The 22,305-nt window shown below is 34.6% G+C and overlaps 1 protein-coding gene across 1 annotated transcript; it reads right to left on the reverse strand.

The window, feature by feature from the left end:
* Positions 1-461: 461 nt before the first annotated feature.
* On the reverse strand, positions 462-6,994 carry LOC132618261 (protein trichome birefringence-like 43). The gene is made up of 5 exons (XM_060333323.1): positions 6,526-6,994; positions 4,850-5,024; positions 3,877-4,055; positions 2,559-2,717; positions 462-2,065 (listed from the first exon to the last, which is right to left on the reverse strand). The coding sequence occupies exons 1-5, from the start codon at positions 6,846-6,848 to the stop codon at positions 1,768-1,770; spliced, it is 1,134 nt and encodes a 377-aa protein (XP_060189306.1). The 5' UTR covers positions 6,849-6,994; the 3' UTR covers positions 462-1,767.
* Between the last annotated feature and the right edge of the window lie 15,311 nt (positions 6,995-22,305).

Below are 22,305 nucleotides of genomic sequence, written 5' to 3' on the forward strand. Positions count from 1 at the left end.
AGTTTTTTTTTTTTTTTTTTTTGTTCACAACCCAATCATAGGTCACATGAGTTTGGCCTAATTCGAGAAGTCTGTATGCTACATATTCTGCAGGCTAAGTGCACGGATACCCAATTTGTTGTCGTTTAACTCGTGCTTGTTTTTAAAATTTATTTGTATATCTACTCACTTCTGAGTTCAGATATAGTATAGTGTTTGAGATTAGTCTTGACAAAAGTCTACCTTAATACATAATGTTTAAAGTTCTTATATCATTTTGAAGTTTAATCATTTTTGTTGAGTTCAATCATATATGGTTGAAGTTCAGTCATTTTTGTCTAAAATTCATGTACATATGACTGAAGTTCAAACAAAAATGACTGAAGTCAAGCAAAAATGATTGAACTTCAGTCATATGTGGCTGAAGTTCAAGCAAAAAACGATGAAGTCCAATCATTTTGCCTGAACTTTAGAAAGAAATGCATGAACTTCATTTTTTTTTTTTTGTTAAATTCCCAGCTTTGGACTGGGTAGTGTTGTATTAGCAAAAAGTTACAGAGGAGGGCTGGACCTGACCTCAATTACAACACTCCTTTGTGATATATTCACCTTCAAAAAAACCAGAAGAGGCCAAAACAGCCAAGCCAACTTCTGGTAACCTATGCCTCTAAGTAACAAAAAAATTAGCTTTGTCAAATTTGGATCTAATACTAGGCATTTGCCACTTATCAAGTTGAAAGGGGCCTTTAGAATTTTTGTGAAGCTCAGCAAAAGAATATACAACTTGATTCTGGTCACTGAACGATGCGAGCTAGGCCAAACTGTCCGCAACCTGATTGCATTCTCTGAAGCAGTGCTTTACTTGAAAGTTGGTTTGCCTCTGGAGTCGTAACAGGTTGCTTACGGTCTGTTTAAGCTTCGCGTTACTTGAGTCCTGCTTGTTGATCATGTTGGCTATCACCATGGAGTCTAGTTCGAGGATGAAATTAGCGTATCCCTCTTGGTAGCACCATTTCACACCAAACTCGGCTGCCAAGGCTTCAGCCCTATTGTTGCTGCTGCATTGAACTGATTTGGAGAAGGCCATAATCAGCTCCCCTTGAGTATTTCTCACTATGCCGCCTATACTTGCTTTGAACTTCATTCATATGTGACTTTAGATAAAATGTTTAAAGTTTAATTTCGTCAAACCTAACTTTAAACACTGTATGTCTGAAGCGGCTATATGTGTGAAAGTTTGAAAGTCATGTACAAGTAAAATGGCCATGTCAAAGAGGCTGCCCCGTGAAACTTATACATTTCCTGCCAGAACCTTCCCGAAAGATCTTAAATTTGATGAATGGACAAAGACTTACCTTGCTATATTTCACAAATTATTTATAAGTCCGGGTGAATCATCACAAACATTATTGAAACTCAAAACTACAATTACCAACACCATTTGATACTCCCTCCGGCTAAAAAATAGTGTTCACGTAGCCTTTATTTTATGTTTTAAAAAAAATATCTACTTACCAAATCAAGAAAGATTTTTTTTTTCCAGATTTGCCCTTCTTAAGTGTTAAGTGACCACATCTCAATACCTATTTAATTAGGGATGATTTAGTCAAATTAAATATTTTGCCTAGATGTTAGTATTTAAAGGGTGTGCAATGGCTAAGTGGACACTCTTTTTGAACCGGAGGGAGTAGTACTCACTAGCCATTAGTAACACAAATTTGTAGTATCATTTTGATATCATTCTTTCAAATTGATGTTTTCTGATCATTATAACAATATTTTTTCAATTCATATGATATTAGCATAAAGAAGTTGATTCCAAGTATCAGGAACACCAGGGAGACACCAATGTGTACAATCTAAGCCTTTATACCTAGGGCTTCCATAAATAGAAGGATGACCATCCACTCTATATTGTGACATTTTTGTGAACTTCAACAAATGAATTGGCTTTCCTGTTTTTCCCAACACTTTCCCCAACAACATATCTGCTTGATCTGGACCTCCAAAATACCTTAGCTGTTTTGTTGGTTTCTGTTCTCCCTTACATTGCATTTTGTTGGTCTTCTTCCCCCATTGTGTGCCACTATTAATGTAACATATATTAACCAAAAAAAAAATAAAAAAATTAGCATATACTCTCTACGTACCAATTTAACAGATATTTCTGTCACTATAAATTATCTCATTAAGGATAAAATAAAATTTTAAAGTTAAATTATTTCTAAATATATAAAGATAACTATTTTATTGATAGAATAAAAAGAAAATTCAGAGATTTTCGCCGGGTTATCTCTTTGTTGGATAATGGTTAGTAAATAACCCTCATTTTATTTCTCTCGCAACTTATGGACCTTTAGAGTCTAAAGATTCTTTCTGAGCAAATTGAAAATTTTATGAGAAAACGTTAGAGACCATGGTCCTACATTTAAATGGTGGGACTAAAAACGGATGTTTGAGTAAATTAACCAAGAAAAGTGTGTCACTTAAATTGGGGTAGAAAGAATATTTCTCTAATGGAATTAAGTTGCAGGTTCATATTAGTTAATTCTGTTAATACAAACGAAAAAAAGTCTTACTTGCTGTGATCAGGGGAGATACCCTGGAAGAAGACCTTAGTTTTCTTGAAATTAATGTTCTTGGAAACCCATCTACCCCATGTTGCCAAGGCTTTTTCATAAGCTTTTAAACGATCCATATCTTGGTGTAGGACTTTCCCATCTCGAATCACATCCCATCTGCGAAATTAGTGCCAATTTTAGTAGGAATTTGATACAATATGACACTCCAACAAAGCTTACAATTAAAAAAAAAAAATTCCTTATAAATTAAGTTAGAATAATCACTTTATAACACTTATTATACATTTGTTATACACTGAATATATATCAAAGATTAATACAATCTATTACGGATAGGCGGGTGATTTTCTTTTTAATCGGCTAACTAAAAATGTTAAGATCTCATTTTAGCATCTAAAATAATCCATGCATTAAGATACTTCTTATCAGTACCAATGCAGTCCAAAAAAGAATAATAGGGTCCAAAATTAGAAGGTCAATCATATATTTCGATATGAACAATCGTACATATTATCTCCATCCAGATAACAATGAGGGGTGCTCTGTGCTCACACCAATTACCAGGTAACTCTGTCCATCAAATTTGTATAAATAGGAATAATCATTTAGTATTTTTTATTATCATCAGAATTTAAACCTGTGTCTTAATGATTCGCAACAGACTCTATTCACCACTAGGTAACACCCACGGGTGCTACACTAATTCTCTAATTTTCTTAGAGTCAATCCCACTTTACCCCTCAACATTTAAGGGTTGGGAAATGTTACCCCTTCCACATATTGAATGAGAATAATAACCCCCTTATGCAACTTTTCGGTGAGATTTTTTTTTTTTTTTTTTTGAAAAAAGAACTTTTTTCTTTTTTCTTCTAGAATTAAAATAACAAAATATAGAACTCTTATTATTGTAACATTTACTTGTTCCGTTGAAAATATACAAAGTTTAATGCGCATGTAGGTAAAATGAATGTCACATAGCTTGAAATTTATTAACAGATTATTCCAAGTATATATTAAAAGAAGTACGTACATTATTTTCAATGAAATAGTTGAATGGGACAATAATAAGAATTATATATTTTCGTATTTTAATTCTAAAAGAAGAAACAAAAAAGTTCTTTATTCAAAAAAAGAAAATTCTCACTAGAAAGTATTGCATAAGGGGATTATCGTTCTCATTCAATATGTGAAGGGGATATCCTTTCCCACCTTTAAATGTTAGGGAGTAAAGTGGGATTGACTTAATTTTTTAAGGATAAAACTTACTTTTAGAAACTAAATATATGTAATTAATAATGAGAAATGTATAACTCACGGTTGTTTTCTTCCAGTGTGAAGCCACCAATGCCAAGTATCAAATATCAGAATATCATAACCAGTCCACAGCTTTGAAGAGCTTGCAACTGAGTCAAGCTTTAGCACTCTTTTCGATTTCTCCCTCACTATGTCAACCAGCAATGCATTTCTGGCGTAACTCACTGTCACTTGCTTCGACTATATATTCAACAATCAATTACTATTAATGGAGAGATTGTACACTATAATGAATTTGACAATGACAATACTGAAAGACAAATTAATGTAAGAAATTAGAAAGAAAAAAAAGGATGATACATGAGTTCCGAGACACATTTAGAGCAGTTAGTAGGTGCAATTGAACTCACTACTTTTGGATAGAATCACTTATATATATTGGAGGTTTTGCACTTTTAGTCCCTGAAATATTGGTGATTCCAATATTGGTCCTTATCATATCTAACAAAGCACATTAACTTTTAATTTATTAAAAATATGACATTGATCCATCTTCTTATTATGTGTTAAACCATTAAATTACCCATATTTTATGTCAAATTTATACAGTTTACATTTTAAGGTAATATAGATTTTATAATAATCTATATATAACATATAATGACTATACAAAAGGGGAAAAAACACATATTTAGTTGAAAGGTAAATATGCGTAGTCGCGCCGAATATATCACAAAACTAAAATTATTAAAAATTGTCAATAACTAATATGTACAAAAAATTAAAGATATAACATATAATAATTCACATTTATTCCAAAACCCATTGACTCTATATTTTGAATTGAGAAACATACGCAAATTTACCCTTCAGCCAATTAGTTTACTAACATGATTGAAGTACATTATTAGTGTATATGTATGTATATTATATATATATATATTGCGTGCATATTATGTAAACTAGATGAACCGAATGATATTTAATTGTAAATTCCTCATTTGAATTCATCAAAAAATTAATCACTTACTTACAGGTATAGAAAAGATTGACATGAGCGGTCCATTTCTTGTGACGGTGTAATTAGCACGAGGGAAGGCAGAATGAAGCATGCAAGACAAGGATTGCCATTGATTCAAGCTCAGTGAATCTCCCACGAATAACACCTTATTGTTTTTTATTCTTCTCACGAAATCCTTTCCATTCCACCTACGTATATATAAGAAAATTAAACCTAAGGAAAAAACAAATACATTTGCTAAAGTAATGCATTGTTTGGTATAAAGTTTTATTACATTATCAGGTCACCCAAAAAATATTTATAATTTTTTTTTAAATGTAAGATTTATATTAATATTAAATGTAAGACAAGCTATCTACTGTAACAAATAAAATGACATGATATTATAAACATTTTCAATACCGATGATGTATATGTATTTAAACTCTAATAATAAATGATTTTCACGAGATCACAAGTCGGTGCAATTAATACTCAACGTACGCGGGAATCTGTCATCAGATTAATGTTCATCACGTAGATCACAAATCACAATTACCAGTAATAATATACTCCATGTAAAAAGAGTTAACCTTTTGTTTAATCATTTGCTTCTCGAATTTCAATGACTTATTTCATACGTATACAAAAACACCTAAATGGAAAAAGACAGCATGCACGAAAACTAATACTCCAATTATCAAGCAAAACCTGTCCTCCTAGATAAACGAATATTTACAAAGCACGATATAAAATGAGACAAAGTTTGCCATGTGTCCTAAGTTTTCTCATTTTTCTGTTTTAATCTTAAAATTTGAATTTTTAAAAACATACAGTTTTCTCCCCGCCGCGCCCAAATTTTGTGTGTTCGTCTGTAGTTAATATGGCTGTGAGATATTTTACAAGTAGCCAAGTAGTTATAGTATTTACCTTTACCTTTATAATCTCGGAATTAGAGGTGGATTCAAAATTTAACTTTATAAGTTTCTACAATACCTTCAAGTTTATACAATAGTTAATGGGTTCACATTTATTAAACACTGAGTGATCTGAGCAAAAGCTATTGAGTCCTTCGTAACTGTGCTCAAGATTTCAAAAAAATTATTTATGCTCCTATCTATATCTGGATATATCAAGAACGATGAATTATATAATAAGGCTATTACTCTCACTGTCTCATATTAGTTGTCATGTTTCGCTTTTTCGAAAATTAAACTATATGAACTTTTTATCAAACATTTTAAAGTATATTTTTATCAAATTGACATGAGGAAGTTGTAATTTGTAGTATTTTTTATATAATTTTTTAATATCTAAATTTTAATTAGAAAATATTGAGTTTATGTACTACAATTCAACTTCAAAAATTAGTCAAATTAACTCTAGAGAAGCTAATCATGACAAATAATATGAGACGGAATTTATTATGAGGGGAAAGTTCTTTTCTTTTGGTTTCATAGCTTCTCTTGATTATGATTTATCGGGAGGAGAAACTAAGCTTCAAGAAATTGTAAACGGTTTTATAAATACACAAATGTATAACTTATATTCCTTAGCCATTAGAATTGGATTCTACCTACATTTACCAATCACTTCTCATCAATGAACTTTCGATGAAGACGAGAAGGTGCATTTGAAAAATTCCTACCTGTCTTTTTTATATATTTCGATCCTTCAATACAAAGAAAAATCAAAAGATAGATTTATTACCTGGCTAAGTCACAGTTTCTGGGCTGCCATCTATACTTGAGATACGTTCTATCTGGTCTGCCATTCCTTACACAATCAAACTGCTGCAATAGAAATGGACAATCTTTGGCATTATAGAGCGGGTATTTATAATCTATAACCCATCTTCCATCATAAAAATCACACTGTTCAGCCAAATATTTAGGTGGTTTTTTGGGTGCTACAGCAGGAGAACGCAACTTCTTTTTCTTTGCTTCGGCTACATCAACATTATTGCTAAAGCAAATAATGGTGATTATCACTAGTGATTTCAGAAACCAAGAGAAAAAAACACGACCCTTCATGTTAGAAAGTGAAGTGATAATAATGGAGAAGAAAAAGAAGGCAAAAGGTCAGTTAAGGTGGAGGATTTAATGGGGTGAGATTTGTGACAAAAAGGGAATAATTAATTAATGAGTCATTTGTCTAAATGACAGTGAAAAAAATACAGAAGAGAAAAAGGGAGATTTAATGAGGGAGAGTGTGGTTTATGCATGTAGTTAGGCAGTATATGCACCACGTTCATTAAATGCCGAATAATGGGAGTAAATTAAGTTAGCGGTTTAATTTGCTTTTTTCCCCAACTGTTATCAAACGTTCGCAATCATGAGATTTTTTATCAAGAAATCAATCAAATCATAGATACTCCCATTTTAAAGCAGAGGCGGAGTCGGAATTTAAAACTTATGAATTCAGAATTTTACTGTTTTATACATTAATACAATGTATACATTGAATGCATTTCTTAAGACATACAATATGTGAATATTTGAAACTTATGAGTTCGGGAATCTATTACTTTTTAAATTATTGGGATTACATTAATAATTTATATACGTTAAGTGAATTTCTTAAGACATATACAAGGTCCGAATCAAATTACTGGATTCAGCCGAAACCGCAACCGTACTCTTGTTCCTCCCTTACAACTAGGGAGAATCTAACCTTAAAGCACTGGGTCTACATGAACTGAGTAATTTTAGTTACAAATTTAGAACAACAAGTTTATTAAATATCCGTAAATATTGAATCATGAACTCAATTTTTGTTGTATATTAACTTGAGTATACTATAGAACAATAAACTTTAAACTATTGGTCCGCTTCTACATACGGCAAGGCAAGGAACCTTTTCCTTTTGAGTTTTTTTTTTTTTTTTTTACCCTTAACTTTACAGAAACCATATTTAGTTTCTGAAAATTATGGACTAATTTTGGTGGCATACTTTAATACCTATTACTAATATTCCCAATGTAAAAGAAGTATTGGCAGAACTAGAAATTCTAAGATAGTGATTCAAAAAAAAAAAAAAAATAGAAGCCGCATTTAGTATTTTTGAACCACTTTTGTCACAACCTGAACACTTTTTTTTATTAGACTGGATTCAAATATATATACACTCCAAATATTATTTTTACCTATTTTGAACAATAAGGAAACAAAAGGTGGACATCTGTTCTGAATTAAAGAACAAAAGTGTGGCGAACATTACCGGAAACTGTTTCAATTGCTTGTGTCCTAATTTTTTTCCTTAGTATTTACGAAATGTATGTTGTACGTAGTTATTAAGTAGTAAAGCAACGTTCCACAATCATGTAAATAAAATATAGTCCCGTTGAAGAAAATGTACTTGGAAAGGAATTGTATGTTCATAATCATGTGGGTAGAAGATTATAAGAAATCAAAATTCCAAATTAAAAATTTAAAATAGTGTAGGCAGAAAAAGAATTTATCAAGCGGTGTTATTGGATCTGACTACTGTCAGAAAATATGAGGTGAACTGAATTTCTTTAAAGAGTGACCGGCAAAATTCCCTTAAGTGAGATCTTTCTTTTAAAAAAATGTAATAGTAAACTAACAATAATTTTCTCATAAGAGTTGACTTTCTGATTATTGCCAGAACTCATAATAGTAATAACTTGGCAGTTGGCAAATCCAAATTAAGATTTTTTAAATTCGGTGATTTGATTTTTTTGGAACCTGAAATTCCCGGAAGGTAAGTTCAGAATTTTATATTCCTTGCCCAGAAATTAGAAATAAAAATTCAGAAAGTTACAGTCCATGACTAGTTTTGAAAATATTTATGCCACATAGCTTATACTTTTTGTATAAACATCAGAGTTTTAAAAATTTATTGGAATACTTCAGATGTGCTTATCGTGGACAGGGGCGGAGCCACGTTAGCTCCAGGGGGTTCATCTACAGTGTATTTTCAAAGTTAAAATTATTTTATTATGTATATATAGTAGATGTTGAACCTCTTGACTTCTTCGTGTATGTATCTTTTAGAATTTTTGAACCCCTAGATGAAAATTCTGGCTCCGCCACTGATCGTGGAAGGTCCACATAGCAAGGCATTTTTCCAGATCATCGAATTTTGATTTGCCTATGATCTTAATTAATGAAACATACTATGGGGTTTGGGGGTAAAAAACATCATTTGGGGAAAAAATTACAATTTCAAATTGTCTCGACAGGGATAAATTAATAATCAAGAGTTCACAACTCAAACTGCAGTGTCAAGCCTGCTTAACATCATATGCCTAAAATATTTAATGGACTTTCATTTGGATCTTACGTCCAATGCAGTTGAATGACTGTATAGGAAAAAATCCGTAGACACCAAATAGACATATCAAAAGATGACATGTGGTGATGGTGACAGGTCAAATTTGAGTCAGCAAGCGAGGGGTTCCGGGAAAACATACGGCGTTCTGGAGAAGTAATTTGGTAATCGCTGTCGGAGACAGAAACTAGGGTCCGGAGGAGCATGCCAACTCACCGATCAAACGTAATTCAATGCACATTCGTTACAGAAGACCCCCAAGATTCTTCCAGCCTTTATAAGCCTTTATCACCTCTTAATTACCTTTTATTGCAGCATTAATATTGGTAATTAAGAGGGCATGACACTACTAAAAAACAGTCAATTTTCGACGGACTAAAGACGGAACAGCGACGGACTCTGTCGCTTTATCCATTTTTTATTTTTTTCAATTATTTTTAATGAGAAAGCGACGGACTCCATTGCTTATACTTGACGGATTTTATTTTTTAGATTCGTGAAAAATAAGAAAAATGAAAAACCGACGGAATCCGTCGGTTTTTATTTTATTTTATTTTTTAAATGGTCAAGATCTGCTCAACAAATTAAAAAAAGCGACGGTCGCCATCGTTTTGTCCGTCGCTTTTTTTAATTTTCAGACCCAAAACTGGTCTTTCTTCACATTTCACCCACACAAATCCCTTACCCCAAAATTCCCTCCCTCCGGCGATTTTTCCCTCCCCAACACCATCTCCGTCGATTCCCTCCCTCCGGCGAAGTCCACTCCCACCCCGCCGCCGCTCCACTTGACCCGTTTTTAATTGGCCCGAAAAAGGTGTGTCTTTTTTCTTCTTTGTTTCAATTGTTTTGTGATTATTACATTGTATGTTTAGTATTAGTATATTTATGGTGTAGTTGTGATGTTATTGATGTGTATTAGCTTGAATGTGACAAGAAATATACACTTTATTTGTCAAAATGGGTATGTTTAGAATTTAGGGTTTTTTTCTTTATTTTTTTGGTTAATCTTAGTTTGTAAGTTGAATGTGTATGTAATTAGTTTATTTTATTCAATTTAGAAATTATATTGATGTGTTTGTATTTGAATTTGACAAAAAACAAAGTATACTTTATTGGTCCAAATTGTGTATGGATCCCTTTAGATTATTGTTTTGGTTGAAATTGGCTCTATGTAGGTTCAATATCAATATGAATGTATATTTCTCTGGCTTTGAATTATGATGGGTATGATTTAGGTAGAAATGGTACACTTTATTTGTTACAAATTATGTAAGGATGACTTTATTTTATTTTGGTTGAAATAGATTCTATTTTATTGGTACTGGTTGTTATTTCTTAAGTTATTAAAATGCAATTTAGCTAACTTTATAATATAACCTAAATAATTTGTGGAAATATTTGTAGATGGATCTTATGTGGATGCATAATAGGAATAATAGTGGCCGTGTTGGTGTGAATGATGAATTTGTTGAAGGTGTTAAAGGGTTTATTACACATGCAATGTCACTTGACCTTTTTCAAAGTGAGGGGTTAATTAGGTGTCCTTGTTCGATTTGCAAGTGTATGAGGTTTAACAATCCGGATACGATTATGGTTCATTTATGTCGCAAAGGGTTTAAGGATAAATATTTAGTTTGGACTGATCATGGAGATATTGATGGGGTCAATGGTATATATTATAATTTAGTTGTTGGTGAAAGTAGTAGGTCGCAGGAAAACCGTCATGTCCAATATGATAGAGTTATTGATATGGTCAATGATGATTTTGGAGTACATTCTGGGTTTGAGCCTGAACAATAGTAAGTAATTTTAAACTTTTAAGTCAATGTATTATTGATATGTTATTATTGAGTTTTTACTCTTTACTTTAACTTTATTTGTATAAAGAGGCGACAGACAAATTTCCGTCTCAGGTTGAGCTGTTTATGAAGACCCATAAAAAGAAGAATAAAGATCGAGACGGGTGAGGAAGAGTGGATAGAGGATAGGGCTAGAAATTCAGTGGTAAGTGCTAATTCAATTATTTAAGTAATTACATAACTTTAATTATGATATATTCATTAAGTACTAACTTTTATTTTTATATATACAGGGTTATTTTGAACAAGAAAAGCAGCAGTACCTCCAATCTCAGCTTGAAGGCACTCCTACCGAGCTTCCAGATAAAATAGAGGTACAGTTGTGGACTAAGGCCATTGGGGGGTGGGGGGGAGGGGGGCGGTATATAAGGGTAGAGCGTATGGTCTTAGGCCAAGAAACAACTTTGGCTGCCTCAGGACTGCGAGGTGAAGGGTCTTCTCAGCAGGGCAAAGGAATTGACGGTGTTCAATATGCAGCTATGGCGCAGCAATTTGAACAAATTAACAAGAAATTGGCTGATAATGAAAGTCGTTGTCATACCCCATTTTAATCGGGTTAAAGTAGAGTACAACATATTGGTGATTCCTGTTTTTTTGTTTATTTTAAGGAGTCGCCACCTAATTATTTATGGTGAATTAGGACACCTAAATTTATTAAAGTTATTTTAAAGTTAACTCTGTTTTAAAAGTCTGCGAAACTTAAGATTCTAGGTAAGGGTTCAATTAGTCTAAAGGGGAGGTATTAACAATGGTTAACCGACCGGACTTATGTTATTTAATTAAGGCTAAAAATGTAGATGTAATATTTAAATATTTAAGAAAATATCTTGTAAATATTGCTAAAGTTATTTAAAGTAAAACTTGTAGAAAATAATAGTTGCATAAAAGAGTTTTATTAAAAAGTAAACTAAAAAAAAAAAGCGGGACATGTAATGTTTATATGTATTTGGAGAAAGTAAATTATGCCGATTAATAAATTAGAACAGTCATTTGTAAGATTAATATTAATAAATCTTTTAAAGGGGTTTATAGAAAAAGTATTAGTTCAATGTAAACTATACTATAGAAAAAAGTTCTAGTTCAATATAAACTATGTAAAGGTTGTTTCAACCAATTAGTGATTCAAATGTTGGAAAGGAATTAAAGTGGAATAGTTATCCATGGAACTAGTTTCCCTTTTATTTCTCAAAAATGAGTTAACGTTAGTGTAAAATTAGTAACGTTTTAAATTTCTAAGATAGTAAGAATGAAAACATGATCTTAATTTAAAATATGTGTTTATGGCTTCGCCCTTGAAAATGGCTTTAATATAGATAAATATTATAGATACTATAAATAATTTAATATGAAAGAAGAAAATGAAACTAAGGAATTAATTATTGTTTCTTCCTACCCATTTTGCTAAAATCAAACCCACTAATTCCGCTAAGGTTCACCTAATCTAAGCAAATAAAAACAAGTAAAGTGTTAGTCATATAGTACAAATTAAATCCACGAAGTGAAATAAAATAGAGGAATGAAATGATTTAAATGGGTTCAGCCCATTTAGGACTGCTGCTGTTCACTGCTACTGTTATGGGCCTCGGCCCAGCAGATTTTAGTATGTCGCTGCGGATGGCTGACGGGGCTGACTCGAGAGAAGTTATGTTGGGCTTTTAGCCCAATACCGAATGTGGAGAATGACGAGTCCCTTGGACTCGTACGCGATGGTCATGCATCAAACGAAAGAAAAAGATTAGTATGTGATCAATGAATAATGTTAGACGTACATAATATATAGACAGACCAAATAAGAACGCGCACGAAAATCCAAACATATAGCAATTGCATAAGCATGAGGCAGTATGAATCCAAACCATTATATTGCAACAACGTTGAACTGGAATGCTGAAGATTAAGGATTAAATGATATCTTATAGTAATGACATTCTCGCATAGATCGTTAAGGGTCATAGTTATATGTAGGGGAATTAAAGCATGGAAATGAAACAAACAAAGCTGAAAAATCGCCTGATAGCAGTGTCATGCTAAGCTGAAAATCAGGCGTATTTTCTTGCCATATTTGACTAAAAATGAATTCTAGATCAAGAGAACAAATCTGAAACTTTCAGGTAGTACTGATGCGTGAATTCGCATTGAATTAAAAAATTATCACGAGATTAGATCACAACTTTCCAGGTGACGATGAACAACAATGTCTGTTTTTTTTGTTAAACAGCAGCTGAAACCATACTTGCTCTAAGTTTAGCTCTCAAAATATAACCACAACATGTGCAGGAAAGAAATAACAGTTCAGAACAGAGAGGGCAGGCATCGTTCTTCTATATACCCAAATATGCAAATAGTAGCGGCAGAATTAGTATAGGCGATTAATTAAGATGGGACGTTAGCAGGGCAAGGCACAAGTAACAATTGTAACACGTAAGTTGACAGGGGCAAAGGTGAAAACAACATTCAAAAGAAAAGGATGTAGGGGAAAGCACTCAGATATAATGGCAGAACAAGGTAAGTATAGTTGCAAACGATTCAGCTACAGCTCAGCAGAATAGTCAGGTGGGATCTCTGCTATCTGATCAGGTGAGTGAATGACAGAGCATAGTAAGACTTAAGGCCACACAAAAGAAACAACCATTAGTACATGATGACACTGCAGTAAATTGGACCTTAAGTAAATCAACAAATGAGTGCAGATTTTGGTTTTTGAAGATGTTTGCAAATGACAAACATACACAGACTGAACCAGCAAACAATTGTCAAAAGGACAAGTTCAAGCAACACAACGAGACAACCATGTGATCCAACTTATTGGGAAGATTTGAAGACTCAATGTCATGCCACCTAGACCCTAGAGGAACACAACCTATTCTCATGCCTATGTAAGACTTAACAACTTTTGCCAAATTAAGGAACCACCATAGGAGGCAAACAGAATAGCATATGAACCTTCTCATAATTAAATACATATTAGAGATAGTCGAAGTAGTCAAGCAAATATCTTACTTTGAATCAACAGGATAAACACAAACATGAATCAAGCATAGAGTTATTAAGGTATGTGACTGGCCAGGCTAGGCATGGATCATGTTCAGACAGGCTATGGACTAAACAGCCTCTAATGAATACCTAATTGGACAGTTTCCACTTTAAACAGAATTTATAGGAATGCCAATGATTAGGTAGATTTATCTTAACTCAGGTGAGGTTGAAGTAGTAACTAAACAAGGCTAAACCAACTAATACATACAACCCAGATAACAATATAGCATGTATGATTTCTAGACTAAGCTACAAAGAAAAAACTAATGTTGATCAAATTTGACATAAATAAAACTCATGAATTGACTAAATTATAGATTAAGAAGAGAAACATATCAGACAAATATATAAGGGGCCCATTAATAGACTAATCTGTCCGAAATCAGTAAAGTGGCACTAGACATCATATTAAGCCAACCAAAACAGGAAACTTAAACTTACAGATGAAAGATAATTATGGAGATAATTCAGTGCCGATCTGTCTTAATCGCATACACAATATACCTAAGATATACACACCACGGTGTGTATATCGGATGTATATCGAATGTATGTCTCCTTCTTACCTTGATAACCCACTGTATATCCTATGTATATTCGCTGTAAATAGGTTCTAAGTCCTGGCGATTCAGCCTAAACATCCAAAATACAGTATGTTGACACCCAATTTTGTCCCTCCTTTATTTTAATTTACTCGTGCGTCTAAATTTATTGACAAGATAAATACTTTATTTTCACTACTATTATTTTCGCTACTTATATTTTCAACATTACGAGCATTACTTTATCACAAATTTTAAATGTTCGTCATCGTTTCATTTTCGAGTTTGGATTCGTTAAATTAATTATACTTTATCAAGTCCTTTATTTTCTACATATTAATCATTAATTATCATAATATATATTATACTGATTATTAAATTAGGAGCCCAAAATTAATTAAATAGAGGAGGAAGGACCAACCATTTTCTGCCAAATTAATGGCTTAAAATACAAATACAATGTTATTCCCCTACCCAAATAATCAGCCCACATTTTAAATACCCAGCCCATACTTTCAGACCAGATCAGCCCATTTGTCCTACCCGGTCCAACCCAAAAACTACCCGACCCGGCCCACTTATTCTTTTTCTAAACCCTACCTCTCTTCCTCTTTCTCCTTTTCCTTTTTTTTTTCACCCGCCGCCTCTACCCTCACGCTCTCTTCCTCCTCTCTCTCTTTCTTCTCCCACGCTCTTTCCACTTCCCCTGTCCCCCACGTTACCCGCTCCTCTCCACTCATCACTGTCCCCTCATGCCTGTCCCCTTCGTCTCTCTCTCATACGCTCCTCTCTCTCTTTTCTTAAAAACCAAACGAAGCCCTATAAATCTGGGGGAATTGAACAAAATAAGGGGGTTTTTCGAAGAAAAAGGAATTCCTACTCTCTGTTTTTTTATCTGGTTTGATTCATAAAAAAGAATAGGATAATTTACTATCCTAAACATTTCTACTTTATCTACTCTAAATCTGGGATTTTTGTTTAAATTCCGTTCTGTTTTCGGGTTCGTTCGAGTTCGAGCGTAGATTCGAGACCCCGACGCCTCAGTTCACTGCACCAACAAAAGGAAAATCATTCATGCTTGCAGCTGTTTTAACTCTATTGTGGTCTTTGGATTTCAAGATGGAATAAAATGACATTAAGGGATCTTTGTCTTTTTTTTTTTTTTAAATGATCATATCATACTTCAGAGCTGTTTAATAGTTTTGGTCCCAGTAGTTGATGTGCTCTAAGTATCGATTAATTGCTAACTTTCTATTCCTTTTGTTAATTGGTTGTGATGAATGATTGATTGGTTCTTATTATTCGGCTAAACTAGTCGTTTCACAGACGAGTGCTAATTTCCTTTTCTTTCCATTTTTATGCATGAACATCACATACGAGTCCGAGGGGACTCGCCTTCTCCCGTATCCAGTGTTGGGCTCAACGTAACTCTTCCCGTGTCAGCCCAATCTGCAGCCGAACAGGAAAAAAACAAAATCTAGGCCAAAGCCCAATAGACGGTGAACAGTTCGCAGCAATCTATTAAACTTCACTGGGCCGAAGCCCAACAGTAGCAGAACAGCAACAGTCCGCAATGGGCTGGACCCATTTAAATCATTTCATTCCTCTTTTTTTTTTTTTTTTTACTTTGTGCATTTGATTTGTACTGTATGACTAACACTTTACTTGTTTTACTTGCTTAGATTAGGTGAACCTTAGCGGAATTAGTGGGTTTGATTTTTAGCAAAATGGGTAGGAAGAGACAATAATTAATTCCTTAGTTTCATTTTCGTCTTTCATATTAAATTATTGATAGTACCTCTAATATTTATCTATATTAAAGCCATTGATTTCAAGTGCAAAGTCATAAACACATATTTTGAATTAAGATCATGTTTTCATTCTCACTGTCTTAGGAATTTCAAAACATCACTAATACGCATATATAAACTTAAGTATATTTTATAAACATTCTCTTAAGCTTCATCCAATGGTACGTATTTTTCTTAAGTCAAATAATGCTAAATAAAAGTGATAAAAAGAAAAGAAAATCATGCCTTTCCCTCATATAAATAATTATTTTTCTACAAGTCTTATTTTAAATGGCATTCTTATAGGTCTATCTATAACTTTAGCCACATTTATAAAGCTACGTCCTTTTCTATAATACTATATTTATACTTAGCCTAACTAATCATAAGTTCGGTCGCAGACCTTGAACAGAGCTAACTTTAGACTAATTGAACCCTTACCTAGAATCTTAAGGGTGCCTAATACCTTCCCCTTAGACTAATTGAACCCTTACCTAGAATCTTAAGTTTCGTAGACCTTGAACAGAGCTAACTTTAGAAAATAACTTTAATAAACTTTAGGTGTCTTAATTCACCATAAATAATTAGGTGGCGACTCCTTAAAACAAACAAACAAAAAATAGGAATCACCAATATGTTGTACTCTACTTTAACCCGGTTAAAATAGGGTATGACACAGTATACGTCTTTTAAATTCATTTTAGCAGTTATCAACCTATCCTAACAGCTCCCAAACATCAAACAAATAACATGACGACAAAGAAAACTACATAATTAAGAAAAATAGCAGAATAAGCCAAAAGCTTTGACTAAAGCAGAAATTAAAAATTAAAAAGCAATAAGTGTATCCTTGTTTACCTTTTTTGTGTGCAATGAACGGGGCGTCGAGGTCTCGGATTTATGCTCGAACTCGAACGAATGATTTCGAAACTAAAGTTGGGTAAACCGAATATCTTAGTCGCGGCTAAAGTTCATCAAGACAGAATGAGATGTTTTAGCAATCTTAAAGTTTAGAATGCCAGTTTTAAAAATATGCTAAGGATCTTTTTTTTTTCGATGGATCGAACCCGATAATAAGAAAAACAGAGAGTGGAGGTTCGTTTCCTTTTTCTTTTTTTCGAAATCAGTCCCCCACGGCTAAAGTTCACCGGAAAGGAAATTCAAGTTTCTTGAAGATGGTCTGTGTCCCTCAAAACATTGAATAAAATCCTCAAAATACTGAAAAATCCTCCCCTAAACGATTCAACTTACGCTCCATTTATAGGGTTTTGTTTGTATTAAAGTAAAGATAGGAGCGTATGAGAGAGAGGAGCGGGGGACAGGCGTGGGGGACAGCGGTGAGTGGAGGCGGCAGAGGCGTGGGGGACAGCAGTGAGTGGAGGGAGCGTGAGGAGAGAGAGGAGCGGGGAGAGAGGAAGAGAGCGTGAGGGAGAGTGAGAATGAAGGAGACGACGGTGAGATGAAGGGAAAAGAGTGAAATGGGTTTAGGTTTCAACTGATGAAGAGGAGTGGAAGTGGACCGGGTCGGGTAGCGCTAGTGGGCTGGTACCGGGTAGGAATTAATTGGGCTGGTAGTTTGAATTGATGGTGGGCCGATTGGGTAATGGGTTCAGTTTGTTTTTGGCTTCAACCGAGTGAAGGTTTTTGGGCCGGGTTGTTGCGGGTATGGGCTGAATTATTTGAGTTGTTGATTTGGCTGAAATTCCTCCTCCATATAAATTTCATTGGGCTTTTAACTAGTACAAAATATATTAGGTGAAGACAAATAGTAATTGATATGTAGAAAAATAAGGATTTAACAAAGTGTTGTCTTGTAATTAATTTAATGAGTCCACCCGAAAATGAAACGATGACGAACATTTAAAATTTGTGATAAAGTAATGCTCGTAATGTTGAAAATAAAAGTAGTGAAAAGAAAGTATTTAGCTCGTCAGTAAATTTAGACGCCCGAGTGAATAAAAATTAAATAAATGAGGGACAAAATTGGGTCTCAACAGCCGTCATTCTAAGGAGACTAGTATGTTGCAAAAAAACTTTGAAGCTCTCCAGGCACAAGTTATGAACTTCATTGCCTGTGGACAGTTTGGTGTGCCCCGTTCTCCCCACCCAAACCAGCAAAATGACGTAAAGGAAGAAGTGGAAGATGAAGAGTTGGAGGATGATGATGATGAGTACGTAGATACGACTCCTTGATCATCTTTATTTGTATTTTAGAGACTTTGTGACACTTTTACATTGTTTTAGTTGTAAACTTTGAATGATATGAAAAAATTGAACTTTGAAGGCCCTCTTTGATTATTTTGATGGATTAGTTGGATAGTATATGATGTTATGTTGATAATTAGGATGTTGTAGCTCATTTAGAATTGGTATTGGCAGCATTTAGTGCTGGTTGTGGGCTGGATTGTGTTTTTTTGGCTAAAAAACGGGTTTGGGATGCTGAAATTGCTGATTTTAGCATTTGGTTTTTTTCCAGAAAAGCGACGAAAAAAGCGATGGACTCCGTTGCTTTTCTGAAAAAATTAAAAAAAAATCCTAGAAAAGCGATGGACTCCGTCGCTTTTCATATTTTTTATATTATATATTTATTAATATAATTTATTTAATTTAAATAATAATAATAATAATAATTATTATTATTATTATTAAAAAACGTGACGGAGTTCGTCGCTTTTTTTAATTTTTTTAATATTGGCAACGGATTATTGAAGCGGCGGAGTCCGTCGCTTTTTTCAAAGCAACGGGCCAATAAGCGACTGAACGGAATCCGTCGCTTTTCCTTAATAAAGCGACAGATTCCGTCTTTTTTTTCCGTCGCTTTTCAACTGTTTTTTAGTAGTGTGATTCATGGAACTTAGCTCAAGTATAAATAGAGATTTTCATTCCATTGTAAGGGACATCTGAAATTATATACAAGAAACACTTTGCTCTTATTTTGCTCTTAGTTCCTAATTGCTCTTCTTCAATTAAGCAAAGTTTTGATTGTTCGCTTGCCTGGAGACTAGCTCAAAGCTTCTCTAAGGCCTAGGCTACACATCTAGTTTATGCTTTACTTTCAATTATCGTGTTAATTATTAATTATTATTTGTTGTTTCATAAATTTGGTTACATTGATCCACATGTCCTTGGCCACGTCTACAAATTCAACTGTACCGATTTTTTGTGTAAACAGTTTGGCGCCACCGTGAGGCCAGGACAATTGTGGTATCATTGTGACCCACTTTCTTACACTAATTCTCTTTAGATCTTGTTGTTAGATTCAACTGCTAAAGACATGACAAACACTATTGATGACCAAACTCATCTCACTATCGGAAAAAACAATGGAGTAACTGTCCCAGGAGACTGTCTAAATCAATGGGTTACAGAGGAAACAACACCTACTGATGAAACCCACGAATAAGTAATGCAGATCGCTAGGGAGCAACAACTGTTAATGATGGAAGAGATGAAATTCATGAGGCAAACTATCTTAGCACTTTCTGGCAATCCAAACGCTGGAGTCAGAAGGCCTGAGGGGATTCCTCCGACACCAACTATGGGACACAATACACCCAGTGGAGACTAAATGGAAGGTAGAACCGTTAGGAATGAAGACGCATCCGGGAATGAGTCCATTCCAGATGATCCCTTCCAGGCACAAGTCTTGAAATTTATGAAAGACATCACTGATAAGGTGAACAAAAGCACTAAGAAAGCGGAAAAGAACGCGAAGGAGCTTCAAGCCCGTATAGATTCAATCTCGGGGGCTCCACGGGTCCTTGAGGGTCCGGATGCAAAAAGGTATGTTTAGTTAGCTTACCAACCAGAAGCTACCCCGGAGTTGATCTTGAAGAGATTTATGATGCCAGACATCCCAAATATGATGGGATGACAGATCCGCAGGAGCACATAACCGCCTAGACCATGGTTGTCAAAGGAAATAACCTAAAATCGAATAAGATCGAATCGGTCTTAATTAAGAAATTCGGCGAGACATTAACTAAAGAGGCTTTAACTTGACATTCTCTTTTGACCGAAGACTCTATTGATCATTTGCTATGCTCGCAGATATGTTTATTAAAGCACATGCTGGTGCTCAGAAGGTGCGAACGCAAAAGACAGACATCTTTCGTCTAACGCAACAGGAGACTGAGTTGCTCTGTGACTTTGGCACCTGGTTCTAGAAAAAAAGGACGTTGTTGCCCGTGGTTCCGGATGAATAAGTAGCTGAGGCTTTGATAATGGGTCTCAACCCTCTCAGTTTGGATGCTTTACGAAAACTCAAGGAAACTTTGCTAGAGTTCCAGGCAACAACGTGGGAAGATGTTCACAGTCGATATACGTCGAAGATTCGCGTCGAAGATGATCAGGTAATTATATTGACATATTCTGCGGCCCGAAATCAAGGTCAACTGAATTTGGATCGGACGCATTGCAGACACCGGTTTGAACCATACCCGTTGGGATCACGGACTGACAGGAGGCAGGAGCATTTCCGGAGCAATTCGCTAGAAAACGACTTAGATGAAGAACTGTAATATCTATGAACAATGAGACTGTTAGAATAAGTACCGGAAGCATCTGAAGATGGCTCCAGGAGAGTAAAAAAAAAAGGCATTATGCCTAAAGGCATCATGTCCGTTAAAGATACCGGAGATAGCCCGAACTGGCTTCGGATTAATGACTGGGGATCGCCAGATCAGTTCCAAAAGAAAATAGAAGGAATCAGAATCAGGAACCGTCTAGACACAATAGATGTCAGCCCGACCACAATTCTCTTACAATGCATTTTTGTTTATTTCCTATAAATTGTCGTATATGCAAAGTTGTAAACACTTGTGTAGGTTCAAGGAATAGAATGAAGCAAAACTTGCACCTTCTAAACATTCTCGTATACATTCGAATGAAATGAAATCATTCTAAAATTTGCTCACGCTTAAAAAGCAAATAAGGATTACGAATCCGAACAATTGTGCCCAACTGAACAGGAGACCTCTTCTTCATAAGCATTGAAATAAAAGGGCCCTCTCTTATAAACGCGTCCAGTTAAACGATTGAAAAGCCGGATGCGTTATTTTCAATGGCAAAGTCAACCTAATATGTTATACTTCCAAAGTTTACTAGAACCAGAAGATTTAAATTCCTCGTCATTAAAATCCCCAGCTTCCAAGGCTGCGAGGGTAAAAGTTTCAGGTATAATTAAAAACCCTAGAGTAAAAAACTCTAAGGCTAAACTGTTTCGGGTATAGCTACAAACCCTAGAAAAAAAATTCCAAAAATAAAAGTTCTGGGGAAAACTAAAAACCAAAGAATCAAGATTCAAAGTTTAAAAGTTTTGGGTACAACTAAAAACCTAAGAGTCAAGACTCAAAGATTAAAAGTTTCGAATGAACACTAAAAATCCGAGATCAAGCTTTTGTGGTGGTGGTGCTTTTTCAGCATCAACCGGCCATTGAAGTTAGAAAAGCCAGTGGTCAGTTATCACTTGAGTCCCTAAGTTCTGCACTCTTTTTCTCTTCGCCCAGTTTTTGTCCCAATTGGATTTTTCCAGCAAGGTTTTCAATGAGGCACACACGAGGGGGATTACACGAATTTCCGGCAAGAAGGAGAAAATCTTTCACTTTCCGGTCACATCTTAGCGAGTAACCGGAAAGTGGGGGGACTATCTTTATAGGGAAAATTCGTAGACACCAAGTAGACATATCAAAAGATGACACGTGGCGATGGTGACAAGTCAGATTTGAGTCAGCAAGTGAGCGGCTCCGGGAAACATACGACGTTTCAGAGAAGTAATTTGGTAATCGCTATCAAAGACAGAAACTGCAAAAGGTCCCTGAGGAGCATACCAACTCACCAGTCAAACGTCATTCAATGCACAGCGGTTGCAGAAGACCCCCAAGATTCTTCCAACCTTTATTATCCTTTATCACCTCTTAATTTCCTTTTATTGCAGCATTAATATTGGTAATTAAGGGGGCATGATTCATG

Source organism: Lycium barbarum, chromosome 11, assembly GCF_019175385.1.
Source record: "Lycium barbarum isolate Lr01 chromosome 11, ASM1917538v2, whole genome shotgun sequence".
Lineage (NCBI taxonomy): Eukaryota > Viridiplantae > Streptophyta > Magnoliopsida > Solanales > Solanaceae > Lycium > Lycium barbarum.

Bases quoted from the DNA above. Each gene is read 5' to 3' on its own strand.
- LOC132618261 (XM_060333323.1), bottom strand. From the start codon at position 6,848: ATGAAGGGTCGTGTTTTTTTCTCTTGGTTTCTGAAATCACTAGTGATA. The intron at 2,718-3,876 runs GTGAGTTATACA...CTAATTTCGCAG, and splicing joins CACACTGGAAGAAAACAACC to ATGGGATGTGATTCGAGATG. The intron at 2,066-2,558 runs GTAAGACTTTTT...TTACATTAATAG, and splicing joins ATCTCCCCTGATCACAGCAA to TGGCACACAATGGGGGAAGA.